Source organism: Alternaria atra (assembly GCF_907166805.1).
Source record: "Alternaria atra isolate CS162 genome assembly, contig: 28, whole genome shotgun sequence".
Taxonomy (NCBI): Eukaryota; Fungi; Ascomycota; class Dothideomycetes; order Pleosporales; family Pleosporaceae; genus Alternaria; species Alternaria atra.
The window spans coordinates 353,765-374,708 of record NW_025091326.1 but is presented as its reverse complement, the minus strand read 5'-3'; the positions used below and the strand labels follow the sequence as shown (position 1 = coordinate 374,708).

Sequence of the window (20,944 nt, the reverse complement as noted above, 5' to 3'; positions counted from 1 at the left end):
TACTCAATCAGATTACACCTTTTGTAAAAAAAAAATTGTTGGAACCACTTCTCACCTAAATAAACGCGTTGAATCTCCACAGACGTCATGATAGGATGATGCGACAGATGCTGAGTCATGTCCTCCTCTCATTCCCGATCCATGGTCTCCATGCGCAAACCACACTCTCGGGTTCCCCACACACCGGAAGGTAGAGCGACGGCTCCTCATGATTTTTTGACTTGGATATTTCCGGACGCAGAAGTCCTCAACAGCACTTTTCTTTCTCTCTGCATAATCTATCGCTGGCATGCTCGCACCTTCCCTTCGCATGCGCAGTAGACCCCTCCTCCAGCACCGACTATCACAAGCCTGGAGATTAGCACTCCGAAAGCCAGCAAGACTGCCCGTAGTACTTGTCTTTCCACAACAAACTTCGAGATGCTATTCTCAGAAAACGTCCAAAGTGCAAACGGGCGCTGGCACGACGACGCCTGTCCCCGATAACGCTGAGCCGCCCAAATCCAAGTTGCCTTTCTACTTTGAGGCTGGATATGCGCTTTTTGCAAAGAGGCCTTCACGGCCATTTCCCCCGCCGTTCCTGTCGCTGCCTTCGACGAGTTTCTCTGAGCCCCTAAGTACGCACAACAAGAGTAGGGATCGCCGACCGACCGTCAACGGGCAGATGATAAGAGGGGTTACAAACGGGGACGATGCGGTACTGGTCAGCGAGAGCTTCATTGCAGCAAACGATGGCGTGGGGGCATGGGCGACAAGAGAAAAGGGACATGCCGCGTAAGTCGGGTGCCGTTTGGTTACTCAAGAAGAGCAAATGCTAATCATGTTCTACACAGTCTATGGTCTCGTTTAATCGCCCATTTCTGGTCCCTTGAAATCGATGGCGCATCCTACTCCTCCACCTCCCCTCCAGATCCCGTCACCTATCTCCAAACCGCATACGAACTCACCAAGCAAGCCACCTCCTCGCCCAACGAATGGCACGGCACAACTACCGTCTGCGGAGCGCTTCTCGGTGCAGATAACGAGCAGCCCAATCACCCTTTACTCTACGTAACGCAACTAGGCGATTCCCAAATTCTCGTCATACGACCAAGTAGCAAGGAGGTCATCTACAAAACACAGGAGCAATGGCACTGGTTCGATTGTCCACGGCAACTGGGGACGAATAGTCCCGATACACCGGCCAGCAATGCGGTTATGGATTGTGTGGAAATCCAGGAAGAAGACGTTGTACTGGCACTCACGGATGGCGTAGTAGACAATCTGTGGGAACACGAGATTGTCGAAAACATATGTGAAAGCATAGAGAAGTGGAATGGCGACAAGGAAAAGGATACAGAAGATCAGACTTATGCTGATGGCATGCAATTCGTAGCGAAGCAGCTAATGAACGCTGCGAGAGAGATTGCTCAAGATCCGTTTGCAGAAAGTCCGTATATGGAGAAGGCGATTGATGAGGGCTTGTCCATCGAAGGAGGTTCGTATACTTAGCCATACGAGTAAGGCACTTTACTAACATCGCTTCAGGAAAGCTTGACGACATCAGTGTCGTAGCCGCACAGTGTAAACGGCGCAAAGGATGAGATTACGGGACCATGTTCCGTCGACTGAAATCCTGCAATGAATTGCAGACCACATCACGCGCCGATCGGCAGCAATAGCACTGAAGCTCCATATGTGCATTGGTTTCGACCACGCGAGCCACATAGCGAGGCCGCGGAAAGTGCACCAGACCCTAGGATATAAGCGGTCCTGTAAGCCATCAGCCACCATTTGCGCATGCACAGTTGTACTACAGCGCTGCGCCGATAACCAACACACCAATACGCCGAAGACCCATACGCCAGTTTGAAGATGTACAAGATGCGCAACATCGCATGTTGATGTACGGCACGTTGTGAGAAGAAGTGGGGAAAGGGCTTTTAATAATGTTGTCATAGGGTGCTCGAGGTTGCGATACATAAAGTTGTTCAGTATACAATGGCCATGAGGCTATTCAAGGATGTGGCTGGAGTAAACGCATATTCTTTACCCACGCATATTATGCTGAATTGATGTTCTTGATGGCGCATGGGCATGGACGTCAACGACATTTTTTTTTGGACGTGTGAAGGACAATTGCGACCGAAACGAGTATGACCGCTTTTCCCATCCCCTCTTGGACGTTCGCCTTCCGGACTGGTCACGATCGTATTGTTTCTTCACGCGGTGGCACCTCGAACATCGCTTCGTGTTCACATAAGAGGTGCTTGGCCCCATTAAGCACGCATCGCAGAGAGCGTGTATATAGGGGCATCCTATGACTTCGGGGTCTCCCCCTCTTTGCGAACCGGCGAACCTGTGGGTGAGCGAGTGACACGACGTCTAGCCCTACCAGTTTTGCTGCGAGATCGTGACCTGCTAGAGCTAAGGGAACGTTTCCGCTTCTTGATATCGGCACGAGAGCCGTTCGAATCAGCTCCGGACGAAGTCGAACGTCTACGCCGACGCTCTCGTACAGGGCTTACAGACATGGAGCTCGACGGGGAGCGACGCCGGCGGCGCGGAGGGGTTCGTGATCGTGATCGTGATCGTGATCGCAGCCTGGGCGCTGGTGAGCTCGATTTGGTTCTGACTGGCGGGGAACTGGAGCGCGAAGTATGCCCGGGTCGCCTCCTGCTCTCGCTTGGAGACCTGTCTCTCCTTCGTCTTGCGGGTGGAGACTTGCTACGCGAAGGAGACCGACGACGCACACGGCGAGGTGGAGATCTTGAGCGGTCAGTTGACAGGGAACGTCGCGTTCGACGTCTGGGTGGTGGGGATCGAGAAGGTTCTGACGATGGTGAGCGACGTGTACGACGAGGTGGTGGAGATGCAGAACGACTGCCCGAAGGTGAGCGCCGGCGGTCGCGAGATCTGTCGCGACGGCCTCCACGTCCACGGCCACGTCCCCCTCCAGGTATGTAAACATCACGCTCGCGAGTAGGTGGGGATGGTCTCCGTCTCCTGTCACATGTCAGTAATCTTCTCCTTCCATGTAGATGCAGGCCACATACGGTGGTGATCTCGAATCACGCTCGCGCCGTGGGATCCCTCTGTCAAAGTCTCTACCACGTCCCCTGCGATCGCTGCCACGGTATCGTCCTCCACCGCCACGGCCGCGTTCAGGTCTATCTGAACGCTCGCTTTGGCGGAAGGAGTCAATCATAGCGTTCTGTGCTTGTTCTTCGGCGCGTCGGGCATCAGCTGCGGCTTTGGATAGCTACAAAATTTCTTAGCAATGGTATCGACGTGAGCCTGTGATTTAGCTTACCTGCTCCTGCTGCAGTTCGGCCTTCTTCGCCTCCAACAACTCTCGGGGTACTCCCATAGGACTGTCTTGCGCGCTCAGCATGAGATCCCATAGCTCTTTGCAAAAAGGCGCCGTGTCCTTGTTGAGGAAGCCCGTGAGCTGGATTTGGATTTCCTTGATCTTGGGCTGCGGAGGTCAGCAAACGTTTTGCTGTGCCAACTACAAGTTTACTGACAAACTGGCTCTGCTCAATCAGGTTATAACATGTCTCGACTACGATGTCGTCCTCGTCACCGAGAATAGTGGTGATCCTGTTAGCAATCCACTTCTTCATCAGGTCAATGTTGACCTTCTCAATGTCGACCTTCTTGTCGAACTCGGGTGGGAACTTGGTCGCCTTCAGGCGCTTCTGGTCGACGCTGGACGCCATTTTGAGAATTGAAGATAGAATGTAATTTCAAGGGAAGTGGAGGGACGCGTGTGGAGGACGATGGGTTCGCGACGGTGAAAGCTGGAGCTCGGGCGGATCCATCTGCGGGCTTGGCGTCCATATCCGGGGGCTACGTCAATCGTTCATGCAGGTACGACGCGCTAAGCTGCTGTCATCCGCCGCTTCAAACCTCGCGCCTTCCTATCGACATCTTGAACTGGGAAACCGCACAATACAGTCCGCGACGAATTACCAAAGAATCACAAACGTACAACTGCAATACAAAGCATTCTCGTTGCAGCAATGATCTTACTTTACTTGCTCCCGAGCACTTTCCTACATTCAATTGTTCCAACGGAACAAGGTTGATATGCCATCATGCACTTGCTATATTTGCCCGTCTCTTCCTGCCATTACAGAAACAAGCTGTTAGAGTCCAGACTTCTCTTTTTGTCTTACAGTCATGCGATTTCGATCCGACAGGGTGTGGCCACAACCATCCACTTACCTGGGCCAGCATATCATTTCCCCCACGACCCGTCGTATCACTCTGATCGTCTCTCAGAACCCCTCATCCACATCTTTCATCTATCGTTATCCCATTCCCACTTGTCATGGCGGCTCCAGCTGCGGTTTCTGATGTGCCTCCTGTAGAGGAACCCGAAGCGCCTAGGGAGCCAGAACCTGCTCCAGTACCTTCCGCCGAGCCGCCTACTGACGCAGTATCCAAAGATACTGCCCCGACTGCATCTGATTCTACCATTGAACCGGGACCGGAACCACCAGCAGAGCCTACAGCTCAAGGTGAGCCTGAGCCTGAAGAGCCGGAAGCAGAGCCAGAACCAGTGCCCGAGGAGGTACAGGAACCCGCAACCAAAGCTTCTGCCGAGCCAGCAGATGAGCCTTCAGTTGAAGACCCACCTGAACCTGCTGCCGAGCCGGCCCCCGAACCTGTTCCTGAAGAACCGCCCGCAGAGCCTCCAGCTGAAGAGCATGAAGCTACGTCTGCTCGAGTTCAACGCTCAGTCGACCCTGAACCCGAGCCCGAGCCCGAGCCCGAGCCCGAGCCAGAACCTGACGATGTGCCTGAAGAACTACCAGCAGACCCTCGAGCTGAAGTGCCTGAAACAGAACCAGGACCTGAGCCTGAGCCAGCAGCAGAGCCAACGTTGCAGGTGCCTGCTACGGAGCCTGTCGAGACGGAACCTGTAGAACCCGCACCACCAAGTGAGCCGGTACCTGAGCCTGAAGCTGCTCCAGAATCTGAACCTGAACCTATGCCCGTACCCGTCACAAGGGTAGCCGAACCAGAAGTACCAGTAGATCCTGCACCCGAGCCAGAAACAGTCCCTGTATACACTGCAGCGGAGACGGAGGATTTGCCGCCTGCGCCACCAGAAGCGCCAACACCAGAACCTACACCCTCAGTAGCAGAGACAGAAGCACCAGCCCCTTCTGTGGCAACGACTGCTACGTAAGTACACAGAAGCCTTTCCACGATTCCTATACTAAACTGGTTCCTCCATTCCCCTCATACACCATACTGGATGGTATTTTTACAGCCACCTCTGTACTAACGTTCTCTAGCAAAACTCGCAAGCGCGACAAGGTCAAGCTACTCGCAGCCATGCGCGCACCACCCGAGTCTGTACCCATCTTGGTGCTTCTCCGGCAGAAGAAGAAGGCTGGCGAGGATGTCAAGGCTATTGCAGGTGCCATGCTTGCAGCTGCAGGACCGTGAAGTGAGTTGGAAGATTGGTATTTGGATCGTGGTGGTGAACTTCAAGTCTCCCTAAGGAAACCCTCTACATGGCATTGATTACCGCCTCCTATGTAAATGCTACTATGAAGCGATTGTAACTCCCATTCTTGTATTCCTCGTTTCAACAGCGTTCCCTTCGCTGCTCGGTGCGCAAAAGAACCACCAACATGATGGCTCTGCGAAGAAAACTGTCCCTTTCCTCTTCGTGCTGATGTACTCAACTCTTCACATCATACCTCCTTGCGCAGGCCTCATGCTATCGGTCGTAACCCCAGCTGCAGCTCGCCCTCAGTCTTCACTGCTCTCTGCTCCCTTGCTCATCCTCGCGCTTGGTTCCGCGCAGCATATCTCATGTCATTGTATATCCATCTTCCATCCCAACCTCGTCCTCTTCACCCACCGACGGCTTTCCTAACCAAGCTCCTAGCTTCCTCTAGACCCCTGCCCAAATCACCCCTCTTATGCGCCTCCTTGACATCGTAGTGCAGTTTTAGCAAGTCTTTTGCGCGCTTGAGTTCTGGGTCTTGGTCGTCGTTTGTCGGAGTGGGCTTCGTGGCGGTGTCGCTAGAAGACGTCGAGTTAGGGTCGCTGGAGCGCGCGGATACAAGGGCGAGTGCTGCGGTGGGATCCTATAGATGAGACTGTGTTAGCAAAGAAAAAGGGGATTCGCTGGAAAGCAACGAGTAGGGCATGATAACGTACACAGACGCGCAAAGACACGAGGTCAGATAGTATTTCCGCAAGTTGCATTGTGTTTCCTTGGGTTTGTGCCATGCTATGCGTTGGAGGGTTTGTTCGTCTTCGATTTGGTAATAAACGTGTAATGCAGCGTGGGAAAAGCTGCTGGAGTTTGGTTGATGTCGCTGCGTTGCTATCACAAGCGGGATGAGTCCCGAAGTTCTGACGTTCGTTCACACAGCATCCCCCCACCCCACATCTCGGTTCCTAACCTAACCCCGTAGCGGGCTGGGGCCCGAGATCAAAACTCCCGTCGATTGCCGGCTAAGTACTTTACCGAAGACAGTGTGCTACGTTTACTTTCTAGATATTTTGAGACGTGCTTCTAGGCTGTTTTCCGAACAAAATTGGAGACCCATCATCATGGCAAGCATCCAAGCTATCCGGGCGAATTGTCGCAAGGTATGTGGTTTCGTGTAATTTTCGTGTTATCAAGGAGTTGCGATGAGGGAAAGAGCTGGCGAGCCGTGTGATGGCATGAGACGTAGTCTTGAATTAGACAAGCTATCATGATCTGTAAAGATGTGGTTCCTGTTCTCTTGACGTCAAGGATTGAGGAACTCGAATTGGAAAGGGACGAGACATTGAAGTCGAAACAGGGGAAACTCTTAGTATAATCTGACACCTTCCAGGTCATGTGCATAGGCAGGAACTATGCGGATCACATCAAGGAGCTGTCTAGTGCTACACCCAAGCAGCCTTTCTTCTTCCTGAAGCCACCATCGTCTATCTTGCTGCCAGGCGCTGGCCCAGTTCTACGGCCTCGTGGTGTGAACATGCACTATGAAGTTGAACTCGGTCTTATCATGGGCAAAACAATAAGGGACCTGCATCCTGAGGATACCAAGGGTGCTATGGATGCTATTGAAGGTACTGCGAACGCCATACACCGAAATATATATAAAACTACACGAAGATCTGTCAAACTAATTTCTGAGATACAGGCTACATCCTCGCTATCGACATGACCGCGCGTAATGTGCAGGACGAGGCGAAGAGGAAAGGCCTTCCATGGTCCATTGCGAAGGGTTTCGACACATTCATGCCCATCAGCAACTTCATCGCGAAGAACCGGATCCCGGACCCACAGAAAGCACACCTTTGGCTTTCAGTCAACAACGAGATGAAGCAATCCGACAATACTGAATTGATGCTTTTCCGAATTCCAAGACAACTGAGTGACATTAGTAGGGTCATGACGCTGGAGAAGGGCGATATTGTACTCACGGGAACGCCGAAGGGTGTTGGTCCAGTGAAGACAGGTGACATTATGCGCGCAGGAATCAAGGTGGATGGTAAAGACATCGAAGAGGCGAATCTGGAAGTACCAGTCGCGGATCGCGAGGGGTTGTACGAGTTCAGCGAGACATAGGGTTGTTGCCAGCTAAGATTAATCAGTCAAGCTCATCAGCTCTTAAAAGAATTAGAAATCGTCGAATTCCGAGAGATCTGGTTTCGTTCTTGCGGCAACGAGTCTCTTACTGGATCTACTTGTGCCAATAGCTGGCTTGGCTGGGCCTGTCGTGTTTCGTGCGCTCAAGGGCTTAGGAATGGGCTTGAATCTTGACAGTGGCGCGACTGCCGCTTTGCGAGGTGACACTTTGACTCTGTCTGCTGCGGTTCTTTGTATATCATCATTCTCGCTACGCTCGAAACCTGTTGCTTTCTGTGGGCTCCGTAAGATCACAATTAGCGACTTCTGCTTCTGTGGACTCGCAGCATCTGGTCGAACTGGCAAAGGAGTTCTCTTCTTCACAGGCGCTTTGATGGCCTTGGGTATTTTCGACTTGGCGGGACTTCTTGTGACCAGCTGAGTTGGCTCCATGGCTATGTTCTTGCCTGGACATGGGGAAAAACTCTGTTTCAAGTTGTTTGGTGTTCTGTGAGTGACCTGGGTAGCTGTGCTGGAGTTGGCTGCGACTTGATCTGATTCTTGGACATGGGCAGTCTTTTGCTTCTTGCGCGACGATAAAGCCGGCTCGACCAATTGTGTAGGTGGAAAGAGCATAGTATTACCAGTTCCCGGCAGCTTTTGCTCCTCAGCCTCCTGTGCTTGACTCCTCTTAGCTTGGGCACGTGTCAGACGTTGGGTTTGAGGCTCTTTCTCAGGCAACTTCCGCTTTCTCGGATTAGCTTTGCTGACCAGCTGTGTTGGAGGCGGAGCGACTCTGGCACGCGGGCGAGCCTTGCGCATCGGGGCCGGGGCTAGAGACGTGCGGTTATGGTGGAGTAGTTGTGTTGGAGGTGGAGAGTCTCTGGCATGTGAGGGAGCCTCGAGCGTTGAGACTGGAGCGGGAGCTGGAGCTGGAGACCGGCGATTGTGTGGCAGTAGCTGTGTCGCAGCGGGAATGTCATATGCTATATTACTAGGCAATGGAATAGGTGTTCGGAGCGGTCTTTGTTTCTTTTTCATCGATGGTAATATGGAATCATGAATCGATGGCCTCTGCATCAGTCTTTGTCTGGCTGACTTCACTGGACTGCCCAGGGCTACTGACGATGCGGATACAGTGTTTGGATTGCTGTCGTTGTTAGTATCGTTATGAATACCCACTTCGGAAGACTTTCATACTTCTCTCTCATTTCTGGACTTGCGGCTATCTGAATATGTCCATGTGTAGCTTTATAGATAGGTATGAACTCTTCGTCCGTTTCCGTTGTCACATCTGAGATCTCTGCGTTCAGTAACTGGGACGGTGTCGTAGATCTCATGATGCCTTTCTGGGTTCTGGAAACTGTCTGTAGGCCAGTGATATTGGAAGTGGGATCCTGTTGCATAGACTTAATGCGGGTGATTTCGTCCTCTAAGTTCTTGATCCGACGCGCATCTTGGTTTCGATCAGCTTCGAGAAGATCAAAACGTTGAAGAACACCCTTTAGTTCTCTGGGAACTTGTCTGAGCTTGTCGAGATCCTCCACAGCATGAGACACGGTATCGTCTAGCTCGATCTGCTTCTGCCTGACGTGCTTGTTTGTGTCTACAAAGATTTCCAACCGTGTCATCTCGGCCACTGCCCACTTCTCGAATGCCTTGTCCTTATCTTCGGCTTCGATTGCGGCAAGTTGTTGCTCCAGATGACGGACCCTGGATGTCGCGGCCTCGGCGGCCTCTGCAACATGTTCGATAGTTCTGATCCGGGCGTCATAGGCCTCATGATATTCCTGAAGTTTGCGCATCTCTGTGAGAAGGTGAGCATGTTGCTGTTTCATTTCTGGCCCCCACAGCAACGCCTCCGCCGATGCGAAGGGCACGCGTGAGTCAATCTCGCCTGCCATGCTCGGTCTTCGGGGAGCCATAGTGGCAGAATGAGAACGAGTAACAGAAAGGTAGCAGCTGAGGCGATGCGCTGGTGCAGGCAAAGATATGGCACTGCTGCTCAAAGACGCACAAGGAAGACGAATTCACTACATATGAGACGAGACGAGAATGACTGTACATGCATGAGCTGTTAGGTGAGTGACGAGATTCAGCACGTTATGGTGGGTCCAGTTGTGAAAAGCAGGTGCGACGCTGGGTGCGGCTTCTCAGTCGAGCAGCCTCAGTGAACCAACACATCGCGGCAACCTACTACCTCAACACGTCAACAAGGTCCATATCACGATACAAGAGGTGAAGTAAACTCTTTCTTATTTCTTGCTACCTACTAGGTACATCCCACATTCCACTCAATCAGATCAAGCAGCACGCTTCGGACCTTTCGGCGCATCTATTGCATCATCTCGCTTCATGATGCGAATCTTGGTGTCTTTCTTTGCACTGTCCCCATCCGATTCAGACTCCTTGGGCCGTTCCGCGACGCTCTTATCGTAGCTACTCGGGTCGATACCGAGAATGCCACCTACGTTGTTACGGTCGCCGGGAACAGAGAACTCACGGAAAGCATAGCGCCACTCGTTGAGGAAGCCGCGAATAGCCTTGCCGACTTTGTCCTTGCCATTCTTGGAGTGATGACCGGTTCCCGTGATGGCATAGACAGGGCGAGAGGACGAGCTGTGCTTTAGGAGAATACCCTCAAGGTATGACACTGATTCATCTGGATGCAGACCTGGGTGATGTTAGTCTTGCCACAGACGAATGCTTCCACATTGACGTACCGTGAAGATCAACATACAGCTCTCTTGAGCCGTCGCTGTCTTTGTTGCGATCCTCGTAGAGAATACGAGCAGCTTCACGATGAGCTTCACGCATCAGGTTGTTCTCGCTCTGCCCCCTAAGACTAAGAGCTTTAGCCGCACGCGAATCACTGCGGTTCCAAGCCTGAGCAGCGCTGATAGATGTCAGAATGGGTAAATCTCATGAAGATTGAAGTATCTTACCTCTGCAAAAACTTGTTGCGCAGACTACCATGCTTGAAAGCCTCGGCACGAGCTTTGAGATAGGCCTGGTTACCCTTCTCACCAGTCTCTAACCATGGGATGTGTTGAGGAGCAGGTATTGCCTGTGCAGCCACACTGTTCTCGCGGGACCCGGTGAAGCTTTTGGTTGGTCTCAACCCCTTGCGGACTGGAGTAGCAGGTGCAGGGACAGGGGACATGCGAACGACATCTGCAAGGTTGTTAAGTCCCGGGGCATCCTTGTGATGGCCATGTCCACCTCGCTTGCCGTGGTGACGCTTTCCCGTCTTAGCAGCAGCAGCGGAACCTAGACTAGGGAAAGCATCGTTGTCGTCCACTGCGAGTACCGAAGGTGTAGTAGCGCGCGAGGTCTGACGACTGCCAGTTCTGGATTGTGGGCGACTACCGCCCCCAGGAGTGAAGTTGGCAAACGGGCTAAGACCTGGCGGAGGACGCGTAGGACCACCACCTGTCAGACCGTAGAGCTGTTCCAAAGATGTTGCGGCTGATGTTATCGACGGAGTGCCCAGGGGGGAGCCGTTGTAGTGGAGTGTGGGGAACTCATAATCAGACATCTGGAAGTTGGGTATAGGTGGAGTTTGGACGTCTGAAACAGCCATACGAGCCATGAGAGCAGAGGGGTCGTGAGAGAACAAGCATGTATCTCCAGCTAGGCAGTTTCCATTCAGGAAATATCTGAGGTGAGTGTTAGCTTAGAATACCCAGAGGCATGTGTATACACCTACTTGCACAATGTCTTGCTGGTGTCGTGGCTGAACCTGCAATCTGCTCTGGCGCAATGTCCGGTTGACAGGAAGTACTTGCACACGATATTGCTCTTCTGCTGGCCCACGGGTGTACTAGGTCTGAACGCTGGACTCATGGACTTTCCGATGACATATCCAGGGTGCTCGGAAGGAGTAGCGGGGAGTTGCTGTACGTCCAGCTGCTGTCCCATTAATGCAAGCAGAGCGGCACTGAGGTCGTATCCGTTGGCCTCCAAAACCTTTTCAAGTTCTTCATCTGATCGGTCATCTCTCAGGATTGAGCGCAACATGTCGTACGGGCCCATGTCCATGGTCTGGGGCTGGACCCATTCGGCCGCGGCACCATTGAGGGTGCCGTCGCCCAGGAGGGAGGATTCGGTGCTTGCAGCGTCATCGTTGACCAGCCAGTCGACGGAGTGGCCATCAAGATCGCCATACGACTCTGTATTCGGACTTGCACACTCGCTGAACTGGTATGCGCTCAGGCTGGGGCTGTGGGGGATATGCGGTGTGGAAAAAGCAAGGCGTGGCGAGGGCCGCGGAGAAGTAAAGGGGGAGGCAGTTGACGACTTTGTACGTGCGAAGCCGGGTGGGCCTATGCCAAAGCCTGGTGGAGGGTGTACCATGCGCGGGGAGTTGTTGACGGGAGTCGGAGCGCGGTTGGCCTGCCAGGGAGCTGGCGAGGGACGGCGGATGATGGTATGGCGACTGGGAGGAGAGCTGGAAGAGCTGCCGGCATCGCGATAGCGCCATAGGCAGTCGAGGACAATGTTCTCGAGAGACTTGCCCGTGAGGTTGGTCTCCTTGCGCAGAAGCTCCTCGAGCTTGTCCGTCTTGTCCTCCTCATCCAGGGCCTCGTCCTGCAACACAGGCAGCGCCTTGTCGTACAAGTCGTCGGCAACCATGGTGATTGATTATTTCCAAGCAAGTGAAGTATACTGGCGTGGTAGGCGGTCAGGAGTATAGCGCGCGGGATGGGCGCTTGAGGTCAGAGGTCTTGGTCGAGACAGGAGGCCGTCGGGGGTGATTACAAGTACTGCGGGTAATGGCAGAGGAGCGGCCGGCGCGTCACAGAGGGAATGAAGCTGCAACGAAGGGCAATAACCAGTCCCGCAGCCTTTCTCTGCAGGACACACCAAGTGCGCCAAAACGGGCAGAGTGAATGAATGCCTGGGGCGATCGCGAGCGCGAATGAAGCTCGAGGGACTAGGCTCAACTACGTAGGGGTGGGGGATGCTTGCACCGTGCAGCAACGTCGACCATACAGCGGGAACGGTAATCTCCAACACTTGGTCCCGGACTGCCCTACATGTCCCTGAAGCCGGGAGTTGCTGATGATGGGCTGGGTGTGATGTGATTCTTGGCTGAGCGTTGGTGACGACCAGGGCTGAGATTGCAGAGCTGAGATGGCATTCGTCGGCGGAAAAACAAGCTGCAACATATGCCTCAAGTATCCTTCGAATAGGGTCATGGACGCCACAGACTGCAAGAGGCTGAGTACGGTCACGTGCCTTGATGTTGCGGGTCCGTGGAGACATGCACTCGAGCTGCCGAACTTGTACCTATGCATCTGTTGCAGCATCTATGCACACACACATGGAGCTGCAACTATTAATGTGTTTTCCATCTTTGTACATTTCAATCTCCATACACACATGCCGAAAAGGAATGTGTTTCAACTCGGGGTAGATCTGATCTAATCGCCTAATGCAGGGCGGATGCACGTCGTTCGTCCGCCCGGATGACGATGAAACCAAGAGCTCTCCAGCGGCGCTCCCACTAGCATTAGCATCTCACACCAAAGCTGTCTCCGACACTCTACTATCACCACACGGAATGTCTGTCTCCAGCTGTACCAGCTAACATCCTCCCATTACCTTTCTATTCACATCCTCGCCTCATTCACATCTTCTTACCTCCACATACATCCGCGACACTCCGCTGAGCGCACCTCCCAATACTATACATTGGACATCAACAAGCATGCCGGCGAGCGACTATGATGCCCGCGCTCTTGCGCTCCCATTGGACGATGAAGAAACAGGCCAGACGCCAATATGGAGTCGACGTTCGCAATCATCGACCTTTCGGCGCAATCCCTCGCATCACAGCCAGCAAAGCACATGGCGGCAGCGTGCCATGGACAAGTACGATACACTGTCGCGACGAGTCCTGGATCAATACAATAAACTATCTCCCCTGCAGAAAGTGCTGTTCTTCGTAGGGAACTTGGTGTTGGCAGTAGGCGGCATACTGTTCTTGGTGTACAATGAGCGCATATTTGGGGCCTTATTACCCGTTGCGAAGAAGTGGAGAGACGTCACGGCCGGGTGGCTGATACTCTGGGCCTTGATCTTTACAGTATCGTTCCCGCCATTAATCGGATATTCGAGTTTACTCACCATTGCCGGCTTCGTCTATGGCTTTCCAAATGGGTAAGGTTCTCATGACAGTTGCAACATTCCATCTGACATCACACCAGATGGTTCATAGCTGCAACAGCAACAGTCGCCGGCAGCACAGCCTCCTTCCTCCTCTCACGCACCCTCCTTAAAAACATGGTCCAACGCCTCATAGCAAATGACACGCGCTTCGCCGCCCTCTCCCTAACCCTCAAACACGATGGCCTTAAACTCCTCATCATGTACCGCCTATGCCCACTACCATACTCCATTTCCAACGGTGCTGTCGCAACCTTCCCAACCGTACACTGGGCGTCGTACGCTCTAGCCACCGCCATTGTATCACCAAAGCTGATGCTGCACATATTCATTGGTAGCCAACTTGAGAAGATTGCCGAGAGTGGAGGCAAGATGGATCCCAGCACTAAAGCTCTATCCTACGTCTCCATCTTCATTGGTCTCATTGCGGGCGTTACCACAGGCTGGCTCGTATACCGCAAGACCAAGGCCCGCGCTGCACAGCTGGAAGCTGAAGAGCGTGCAGGTATCCGTCGCATGAGTATCGAAGACTTGGAGAATGAATACGCAGACGACCCGGGAGCATTGGAAGCTGCCGAACGGTTACGCGAGGAAGATGATGACATCAGTCTCCGGACAACCTGGGACGATGAGTACAGAGATGAGCCACCGGAGACGGGTGATGCCGTGGAAATCGGCGATGACCCGTTCAAGGATGGTGATGCAAGTGACAGCGAGGAACGATGACGCGCAAGGCAGAAGTAGACGCATTTGCGTAGAGTATTTTTGCTTGGATCGCTCGCATAAGGTGAATACCTCGTATAGACTACTAGAATCCAATCCGTATCGTCAAAACTTCCTACTTCATCCTATACCTCAAACACCTTGTATTTTACCCGGCGTCTTTCCGCCTGCTACAAAGAGGCTCGCGTTATTCTGAGTCGGTTACTATGATCCTACAAACTCTCATGGACGATACCACCAGAGCGTACTTTGAAGGTATACATTGTCTTCCGTGTCCTCAGAATGAAAGGGAAAATACTGCAAATACCTTCAGCATATGTTTTGGCGTTAGTTAGGCACAGCAGAGAATATGGGTTCCTGGGTAAATCAGTGGCAGTAGTATCGTCCATACCTCTCGGACATGCTAGGATTTGTCTGATATCAGCTTAAGTTCGGTCTTCGTAGTGACCAAAGGAGGCATGATGCAAGCTTACCCTGAAGGTATCCGCCATCTTCTGTACTAACATGTAGAGGAGTAAAACACAGTGGATACCTTTATGTAATACCCGGCTAACGCCAAAACGTATCCTAAAATACGAGTTCCTCAATGGATCAACAGTAGTTTCGTCATCATCGTCACATCCATCACACATGGTATCAATCTAACAGAGGAAACGTTCATTTGTCATATACAGAGCTCCAACATCCCACTTTCATGAGCTGAAACGAAGCCATATATGTACCGCTAACAAGAGCACAGGGAATCACAAGAGGTATTCGTCCGACCAAGGTAGGCGTGCGTTGCCAGGCTGATGTCAATGCAGAAAAACGAACAAATCTTCCATATTGAGACACAGCTGATGGCGAGGACGCATCTTCTATTATACATCTATTCTCAAAGACCAATCAGCACTTTTTGGCCCCTCAGAACATTGGAATAGACAGAACCCACTCTTCCAGCCTTCAACTCGTTTATGCGACGAAGCTCTTGGTGAAGCTCTGTGCGACCTCCTTGAGCTTAGCCTCAAGGTCCTTGCTGAGCGCACCTTCCCGGTCGATCTGGTTGAGCATGTCGGTCTCGTTCGATCGGAGGTGGGCAAGGAAATCAGCCTCCCACTGGAGGATCTTGCTGACTGGTACGGAGTCGAGGAGACCGTTGATACCAGCGTAGATCAAAGGAACCATCTCGTTGACGGCCATGGGGGAGTACTGCTTCTGCTTCAGGAGCTCGGTAAGACGCTCACCACGCGACAGTGTCTGCTTGGTAGCAGCGTCCAAGTCGGAACCGAATTGGGCGAAAGCGGCGACCTCACGGTACTGGGCCAAGAAGAGCTTCAGGGAACCGGCGACCTGCTTCATGGCCTTGACCTGGGCAGCGGAACCGACACGGGAGACAGAGAGACCGACGTTAATGGCGGGGCGGATACCCTTGTAGAAGAGCTCGGCCTCAAGGAAAATCTGTCCGTCTGCATACCAATTAGCAATCATCTCTTAAGACATCGTATGGGAACATACCAGTGATAGAAATGACGTTGGTAGGAATGTAAGCGGACACATCACCACCCTGGGTCTCAATGACGGGCAGAGCGGTGAGGGAACCACCACCAAGCTTGTCGTTCATCTTGGCGGCACGCTCAAGGAGACGAGAGTGGAGGTAGAAAACGTCACCGGGGTAAGCCTCACGACCCTGTATGAAGTCAGTAGACGTTCCACGTGCAGTTGCAATGGGAGATCCTTACAGGAGGACGACGGAGAAGCAGCGACATTTGACGGTAGGCAACGGCCTGCTTGGTCAAATCGTCGTAGATGATAAGAGCGTGCTTGCCGTTGTCACGGAACCACTCTCCCATGGAGCAACCAGCGAAAGGAGCGATGTACCTAGTTACGAAGTCAGCACAAGTCTCACATGCAGTTCGTACATAGGAATTACGTACTGGAGAGGGGCAGCCTCGGAGGCAGTGGCGGCAACGATGATGGTGTACTTCATGGCGTCGTTCTCCTCAAGGGTCTTGACGAGCTGGGCAACGGTGGATCGCTTCTGACCAACGGCGACGTAGATGCAGTAAAGCTTCTTGGACTCGTCGGTGCCCTTGTTCCATCGCTGTCTGGGGTTGCAAGTCAGTACATGTCTTGCTTGCGGTTCGTATCGAATTTACGTACTGGTTAAGCATGGCGTCGAGGGCAACGGCGGTCTTTCCGGTTTGACGGTCACCAATGATCAACTCACGCTGACCACGTCCAATGGGCACCATGGCGTCGACGGACTTGAGACCAGTCTGTACGGGCTCTTTGACGGATTGGCGGGGCAGAATACCGGGGGCCTTGAGCTGAGCACGGCGGCGCTCAGTGGTCTTGAGGGGACCCTTTCCATCGATGGGGTTACCGAGAGCGTCAACGACACGTCCGAGAAGAGCCTCGCCGACGGGAACGTCGACAATCTCTCCGGTACGCTTGACGGTCTCACCCTCCTTGACGAGACGGTCAGAACCGAAAAGCACAACACCGACCTGGCCGGCTTCCAAGTTCATGCACATGCCCTTGACACCGGAGGCGAACCTGCCACCCGTTAGCTTCCGTGTGTAACTGTCATGATATCGAATTGGCGTACTCGACAAGCTCCTCAGCCTGGACGTTGTTCATGCCGTGGACACGGGCAATACCGTCACCGACGGAGAGAACACGACCAGTCTCGGAGAGGGAGTTCTCCTCCTGGACACCGCGGATCCTCTGCTCCAGGATGGAGGAAACCTCGGTGGGGGTGGCCTTCGCATCGGCGGCGTAGGATCGGATAGCGTTGGTGAACGCGGGAGCGCGGGCCTGTGGCGGAGAAAAGGTATCAGTACTGCATCTCGGTAGAGGGGAGCTCGTCCCGCCCAGCGCAGCCCACGCAGTTCCATCAACGAAGCTTCATTGCGGCGCCAATGGCATCGGATATCGGTTCTGGGAGCTACTGGCGATGGCTGGACGGTGCGGCAGGCGCAATTGCAGGCGGTTGCGATGGACTTACCGACGCAATCCTGCTGGTGGCAGAGATTGCAGCGACCCGGCGGCTCGACTGGCGGATGGCCCTTGAGAACATGGCTGCGGCTGCTCAAGAGTCTATTTCGGAGGCTCTGCAACCAATTGAGATTGATGCAGGTATGGAAGAGGGGAGATGGTGATGGAGTGGAGGATGGGGAGCTCTGCTGTGAGGAAGAAAGTCCTGCGGTTCGGGAGGAAAGCGCGGACCTTGGCGTCTACCACTAATCCTAAAAAAGCCGCATCTCAACCGAGCTCCATCACTACAACACCACGTTGACTTTCGCCCCCAGTGATTTCATGTACGCATGCTCGATGCAAATCTAACAGAAAGATGATGGGCGGTTAACCTGTGTCTTGTAGTTATTTCGAGGATCTTGTAGGATATCTCGAGCTTAATAGACGAGCCTCAGAATACGCTCCAGTACCCCACACTTTGATAGAGATAAAGTAGACGACTGTGGATACCTTCGGACTACGTCTCGGTGCATGGTACAATTCTCAGAACAGGAGCTTCTTTGTAGCTTTGTTCCATTGCACACTCAAGTACACAGCATCAACCAGATGCATACATTGCACGGATGACGCATTTTCATAATAGGTCTTCTGATGGAACGACAATCAGTGTACCCTATTGATATTTAATGTACTCAAACTTGAGAAACGTGTAAACCCGAGCAAGCCCAATACCTTGCAATGTCGAAACCAAATACTTCGTATAGCATTGGTATGCCTCAGGCGTCTACATATCTCTCTATTACTACTGAGATCTCTTCGCTAAATCTCTGAGATCCATCACGCTTCGTTTGTAAGGCCACGATCGATACGACTAATCAAGTGCTTCTCAGGATACACGAAGAAGCTCGTCTACTATCAGTGGTGTCTTGAAACACCACCATCTAGTCTAAAAGTCTTCGCTAGGTCTCTTGCTGATAGAGACTTGAGCCCAACGACAGTGTATCATTTAGAGTAGGCTCTAGTTTTGCGTACAACTTAGGAGAAACCAACGTATTTGTGAAGTATAACACATTCTAAATTGGTATCCTACTATGTTATGTCAATCTCAAGAAACATGCGGCCACTTATGCAAAGTTGAACACTAAAAGCAACATACATGCCTTCAAGACGCCTCGTACACCTTGCTCCTGCGCAATGCTTCCTTCTCTTGCAGTATTCATACACTATTGCACTGTCCTCTGGTCCTCTAACGTCTCCTTCGATTATCCTGCAAGTGCCAATAGTTGGGTTCTCATCTCCTCATACACTGTAGATATGTTGTCAAAGTCTGACCTTATTTCGCAGAGCCGTTGTGGCCCTTCTCCTGGCTCTTCCTGAACTTCTGAATCTCCAGGTCAACGGCCTGGTCTATTCGGCGCTTCAGTTCGGGGCGGTAGCCGAGCTTGAAGAGTATCTCGAACCATACGAAGAAGGGTGCCAGGAAGATGGCCTGCACAAGGTTGTCCAGTAGCGCTGGTGCTCTTCCTTCGAACTTTCCATGTCCGACAAACTGGGCGATCCAGCATGCGATGTTGATCGCGCCGGCCCAAGAGTTGGCAGTCGCGCCATACGTCGACGTAAGGTGATTCGCATACGCGGTGCCGCCGATGAGGATGGGAGCAAGCATGGCACCTGCGACGGGCTCCATGAGGATGTACAACGTCGAATATAAGACGGCTCCGACCGTGCCGACGTTGAGCGGAAGATTAGGTACGGAGAGCCATGACGGTAGTGGGACGGCAGGCGTGTTGGTGAGCTACGGCCGTGTTAGAGGAACCACATGGATGGCAGTCAAGCTTCTCACCAGTAGGAAAGACGTCAACAGGATCGGAGGTACACATAGCAGATGTATCCCGACGTTGACCTGACACATGGCATGTTAGTTGACATGTGAAGATGCTCCGTGCTTGCAGAGCCTACTTTATTATGGTGGTATGCTCCATACTACATTCCAGTCAGCTAAGTACAGACATCTGTTGAAGAATGACGTACGAAGACAAGTTGTTTCTCCAGATTGAGAGACATGGTGCTGGATGGGGGAACCTGGGCGCGTGTCAAAGAGTGGGATGGCCGTCAAGGGACTAAATCATGTCTTGGAAAGGTAGTGTGAAGAGGTCGAGCTCGGGTAGTGTGGAAAGACCAGTGCACCGGCCGCGGGAGCCGAGAGATGATGGCGCAGGGTGAATGGCGTTCACGACATGGGTGTGTGGGGGTGCGCAAGCTGGCAGGTGGGAGAAGTGTCACTGCTCGGGCCTTAGCGAATGATTTTCCGCGCCGAGAGCCCTGCAGCCTTTGGAGCTCAACCTTCCTGTCGCGGGCCATTGTCCTTCTAGATTTCACCCCCTCGGCCCACACCTGCTACCACTGTATCCTCGGACTTTCCACGAGCGGCGCGAACACACTGGAAATTGTGCGCATGGGCTGCTAGATATAAGAATCAGGGCTGCGTTGCAGGCCGAAAGCGCGTCTCGCTGAAGCACGCGCGTTGCATATCATACACTGTCGACTCTTCACTGGGCCAGTCAGAATAAAGACATTAAAGTCGCGTAATATCAAGCAAGGCCGTCTACCTGCCCTTCCACCCTTCTACCGATCTCTACCGTTGAACCGTGCAACTTCGTCCAACTCACTCCAAGAACCGCGCGCACCCACTCTACCGTATCCCTCACACAACGCGCAATATGTTTTTCCTCAAAGAGCTCGAGAAGACTATCCAGCTACACCCGTCATACTTTGGCCCTCTGATTCGTCAGCACATCCATCGCGAATTGCTGCAGAAAGAGGAGGGATCGAGCACTGGAAAGTACACCATCGTGTGTATTCTGGACTCGTTCGATATCTCCGATGGCAAGGTGATGCCTGGCTCTGGCTCTGCAGAGTACGTTGTACACTACAAGGCAGTCGTATGGCGGCCCTACAAGGGCGAGGTGGTATGTGGAATCGTCCGACGTGATCATCGAATCAATCACTAACCATGTCAAGATGGACGGCATCGTTACCTCAGTACTCCGCACTGGATTCTTCGTCGACTGTGGATCGTTGCAGGCCTTTGTGGGACGCAGTGTAAGTCTCACAGTACTTCCACGCATCCACCCATCACTAACAGCGATAGATGATTCCCGCTGAAATCAAGTTTGACGCGAACGCTACACCCCCGCAGTGGACCGACGATGGAGAGCAGGTTATTGAAAAGGGCACCAACATCCGCATCAAGATCAAGGGTCTCAGATCCGAGGTGGACAAGATGTATGCCGTAGGCACCATGAAGGAGGTAAGAAGGATAACAGTCAGCCCTATTGGCTATTGGCTAAGCAAGGCTTCTAGGATTATCTCGGCCCATTGCCGTCATAGACTGACGAACCAACGGCCCCTGCCGACGCGCGCGATCCTATGAACGGAAACAGAGCGCCAGCGCGCGAGCAGCGTTATCAAGGAGTTATCTTTGCTACAGAACCGAGGTCATTATTCGATGGATTCATCGAC

At 52.7% G+C, this 20,944-nt stretch overlaps 11 protein-coding genes across 11 annotated transcripts; 5 read left to right on the top strand and 6 right to left on the bottom strand.

Annotated features, from left to right (window-relative positions):
• Positions 1–289: 289 nt before the first annotated feature.
• Positions 290–1,583, top strand: ALTATR162_LOCUS7172 (uncharacterized protein; the record flags this gene model as incomplete). The annotated part of the gene is made up of 3 exons (XM_043314800.1): positions 290–774; positions 834–1,477; positions 1,528–1,583. 3 exons carry the CDS (start codon positions 290–292, stop codon positions 1,581–1,583), a joined length of 1,185 nt encoding a protein of 394 aa, XP_043170735.1.
• Positions 1,584–2,757: 1,174 nt separating this feature from the next.
• Positions 2,758–3,701, bottom strand: ALTATR162_LOCUS7171 (uncharacterized protein; the record flags this gene model as incomplete). The annotated part of the gene is made up of 5 exons (XM_043314799.1): positions 2,758–2,895; positions 2,949–2,985; positions 3,036–3,241; positions 3,293–3,457; positions 3,507–3,701. The coding sequence occupies 5 exons, from the start codon at positions 3,699–3,701 to the stop codon at positions 2,758–2,760; spliced, it is 741 nt and encodes a 246-aa protein (XP_043170734.1).
• Positions 3,702–4,315: 614 nt separating this feature from the next.
• ALTATR162_LOCUS7170 (uncharacterized protein) lies at positions 4,316–5,442 on the top strand (the record flags this gene model as incomplete). The annotated part of the gene is made up of 2 exons (XM_043314798.1): positions 4,316–5,175; positions 5,289–5,442. The coding sequence occupies 2 exons, from the start codon at positions 4,316–4,318 to the stop codon at positions 5,440–5,442; spliced, it is 1,014 nt and encodes a 337-aa protein (XP_043170733.1).
• A 1,394-nt stretch (positions 5,443–6,836) lies between these two features.
• ALTATR162_LOCUS7169 (uncharacterized protein) lies at positions 6,837–7,573 on the top strand (the record flags this gene model as incomplete). The annotated part of the gene is made up of 2 exons (XM_043314797.1): positions 6,837–7,071; positions 7,146–7,573. 2 exons carry the CDS (start codon positions 6,837–6,839, stop codon positions 7,571–7,573), a joined length of 663 nt encoding a protein of 220 aa, XP_043170732.1.
• Positions 7,574–7,624: 51 nt separating this feature from the next.
• On the bottom strand, positions 7,625–8,395 carry ALTATR162_LOCUS7168 (uncharacterized protein; the record flags this gene model as incomplete). Its single annotated transcript, XM_043314796.1, has 1 exon — positions 7,625–8,395. The coding sequence occupies one exon, from the start codon at positions 8,393–8,395 to the stop codon at positions 7,625–7,627; it is 771 nt and encodes a 256-aa protein (XP_043170731.1).
• Positions 8,396–8,691: 296 nt separating this feature from the next.
• On the bottom strand, positions 8,692–9,498 carry ALTATR162_LOCUS7167 (uncharacterized protein; the record flags this gene model as incomplete). The annotated part of the gene is made up of 1 exon (XM_043314795.1): positions 8,692–9,498. One exon carries the CDS (start codon positions 9,496–9,498, stop codon positions 8,692–8,694), a length of 807 nt encoding a protein of 268 aa, XP_043170730.1.
• A 378-nt stretch (positions 9,499–9,876) lies between these two features.
• Positions 9,877–12,208, bottom strand: ALTATR162_LOCUS7166 (uncharacterized protein; the record flags this gene model as incomplete). The annotated part of the gene is made up of 4 exons (XM_043314794.1): positions 9,877–10,247; positions 10,297–10,469; positions 10,519–11,232; positions 11,283–12,208. 4 exons carry the CDS (start codon positions 12,206–12,208, stop codon positions 9,877–9,879), a joined length of 2,184 nt encoding a protein of 727 aa, XP_043170729.1.
• A 1,078-nt stretch (positions 12,209–13,286) lies between these two features.
• On the top strand, positions 13,287–14,470 carry ALTATR162_LOCUS7165 (uncharacterized protein; the record flags this gene model as incomplete). The annotated part of the gene is made up of 2 exons (XM_043314793.1): positions 13,287–13,738; positions 13,786–14,470. The coding sequence occupies 2 exons, from the start codon at positions 13,287–13,289 to the stop codon at positions 14,468–14,470; spliced, it is 1,137 nt and encodes a 378-aa protein (XP_043170728.1).
• Positions 14,471–15,418: 948 nt separating this feature from the next.
• Positions 15,419–17,525, bottom strand: ALTATR162_LOCUS7164 (uncharacterized protein; the record flags this gene model as incomplete). Its single annotated transcript, XM_043314792.1, has 7 exons — positions 15,419–15,912; positions 15,962–16,133; positions 16,186–16,324; positions 16,381–16,551; positions 16,607–17,002; positions 17,055–17,263; positions 17,454–17,525. The coding sequence occupies 7 exons, from the start codon at positions 17,523–17,525 to the stop codon at positions 15,419–15,421; spliced, it is 1,653 nt and encodes a 550-aa protein (XP_043170727.1).
• Positions 17,526–18,755: 1,230 nt separating this feature from the next.
• On the bottom strand, positions 18,756–19,486 carry ALTATR162_LOCUS7163 (uncharacterized protein; the record flags this gene model as incomplete). Its single annotated transcript, XM_043314791.1, has 4 exons — positions 18,756–19,217; positions 19,266–19,325; positions 19,382–19,405; positions 19,454–19,486. 4 exons carry the CDS (start codon positions 19,484–19,486, stop codon positions 18,756–18,758), a joined length of 579 nt encoding a protein of 192 aa, XP_043170726.1.
• A 656-nt stretch (positions 19,487–20,142) lies between these two features.
• On the top strand, positions 20,143–20,812 carry ALTATR162_LOCUS7162 (uncharacterized protein; the record flags this gene model as incomplete). Its single annotated transcript, XM_043314790.1, has 4 exons — positions 20,143–20,391; positions 20,444–20,524; positions 20,574–20,732; positions 20,786–20,812. 4 exons carry the CDS (start codon positions 20,143–20,145, stop codon positions 20,810–20,812), a joined length of 516 nt encoding a protein of 171 aa, XP_043170725.1.
• Between the last annotated feature and the right edge of the window lie 132 nt (positions 20,813–20,944).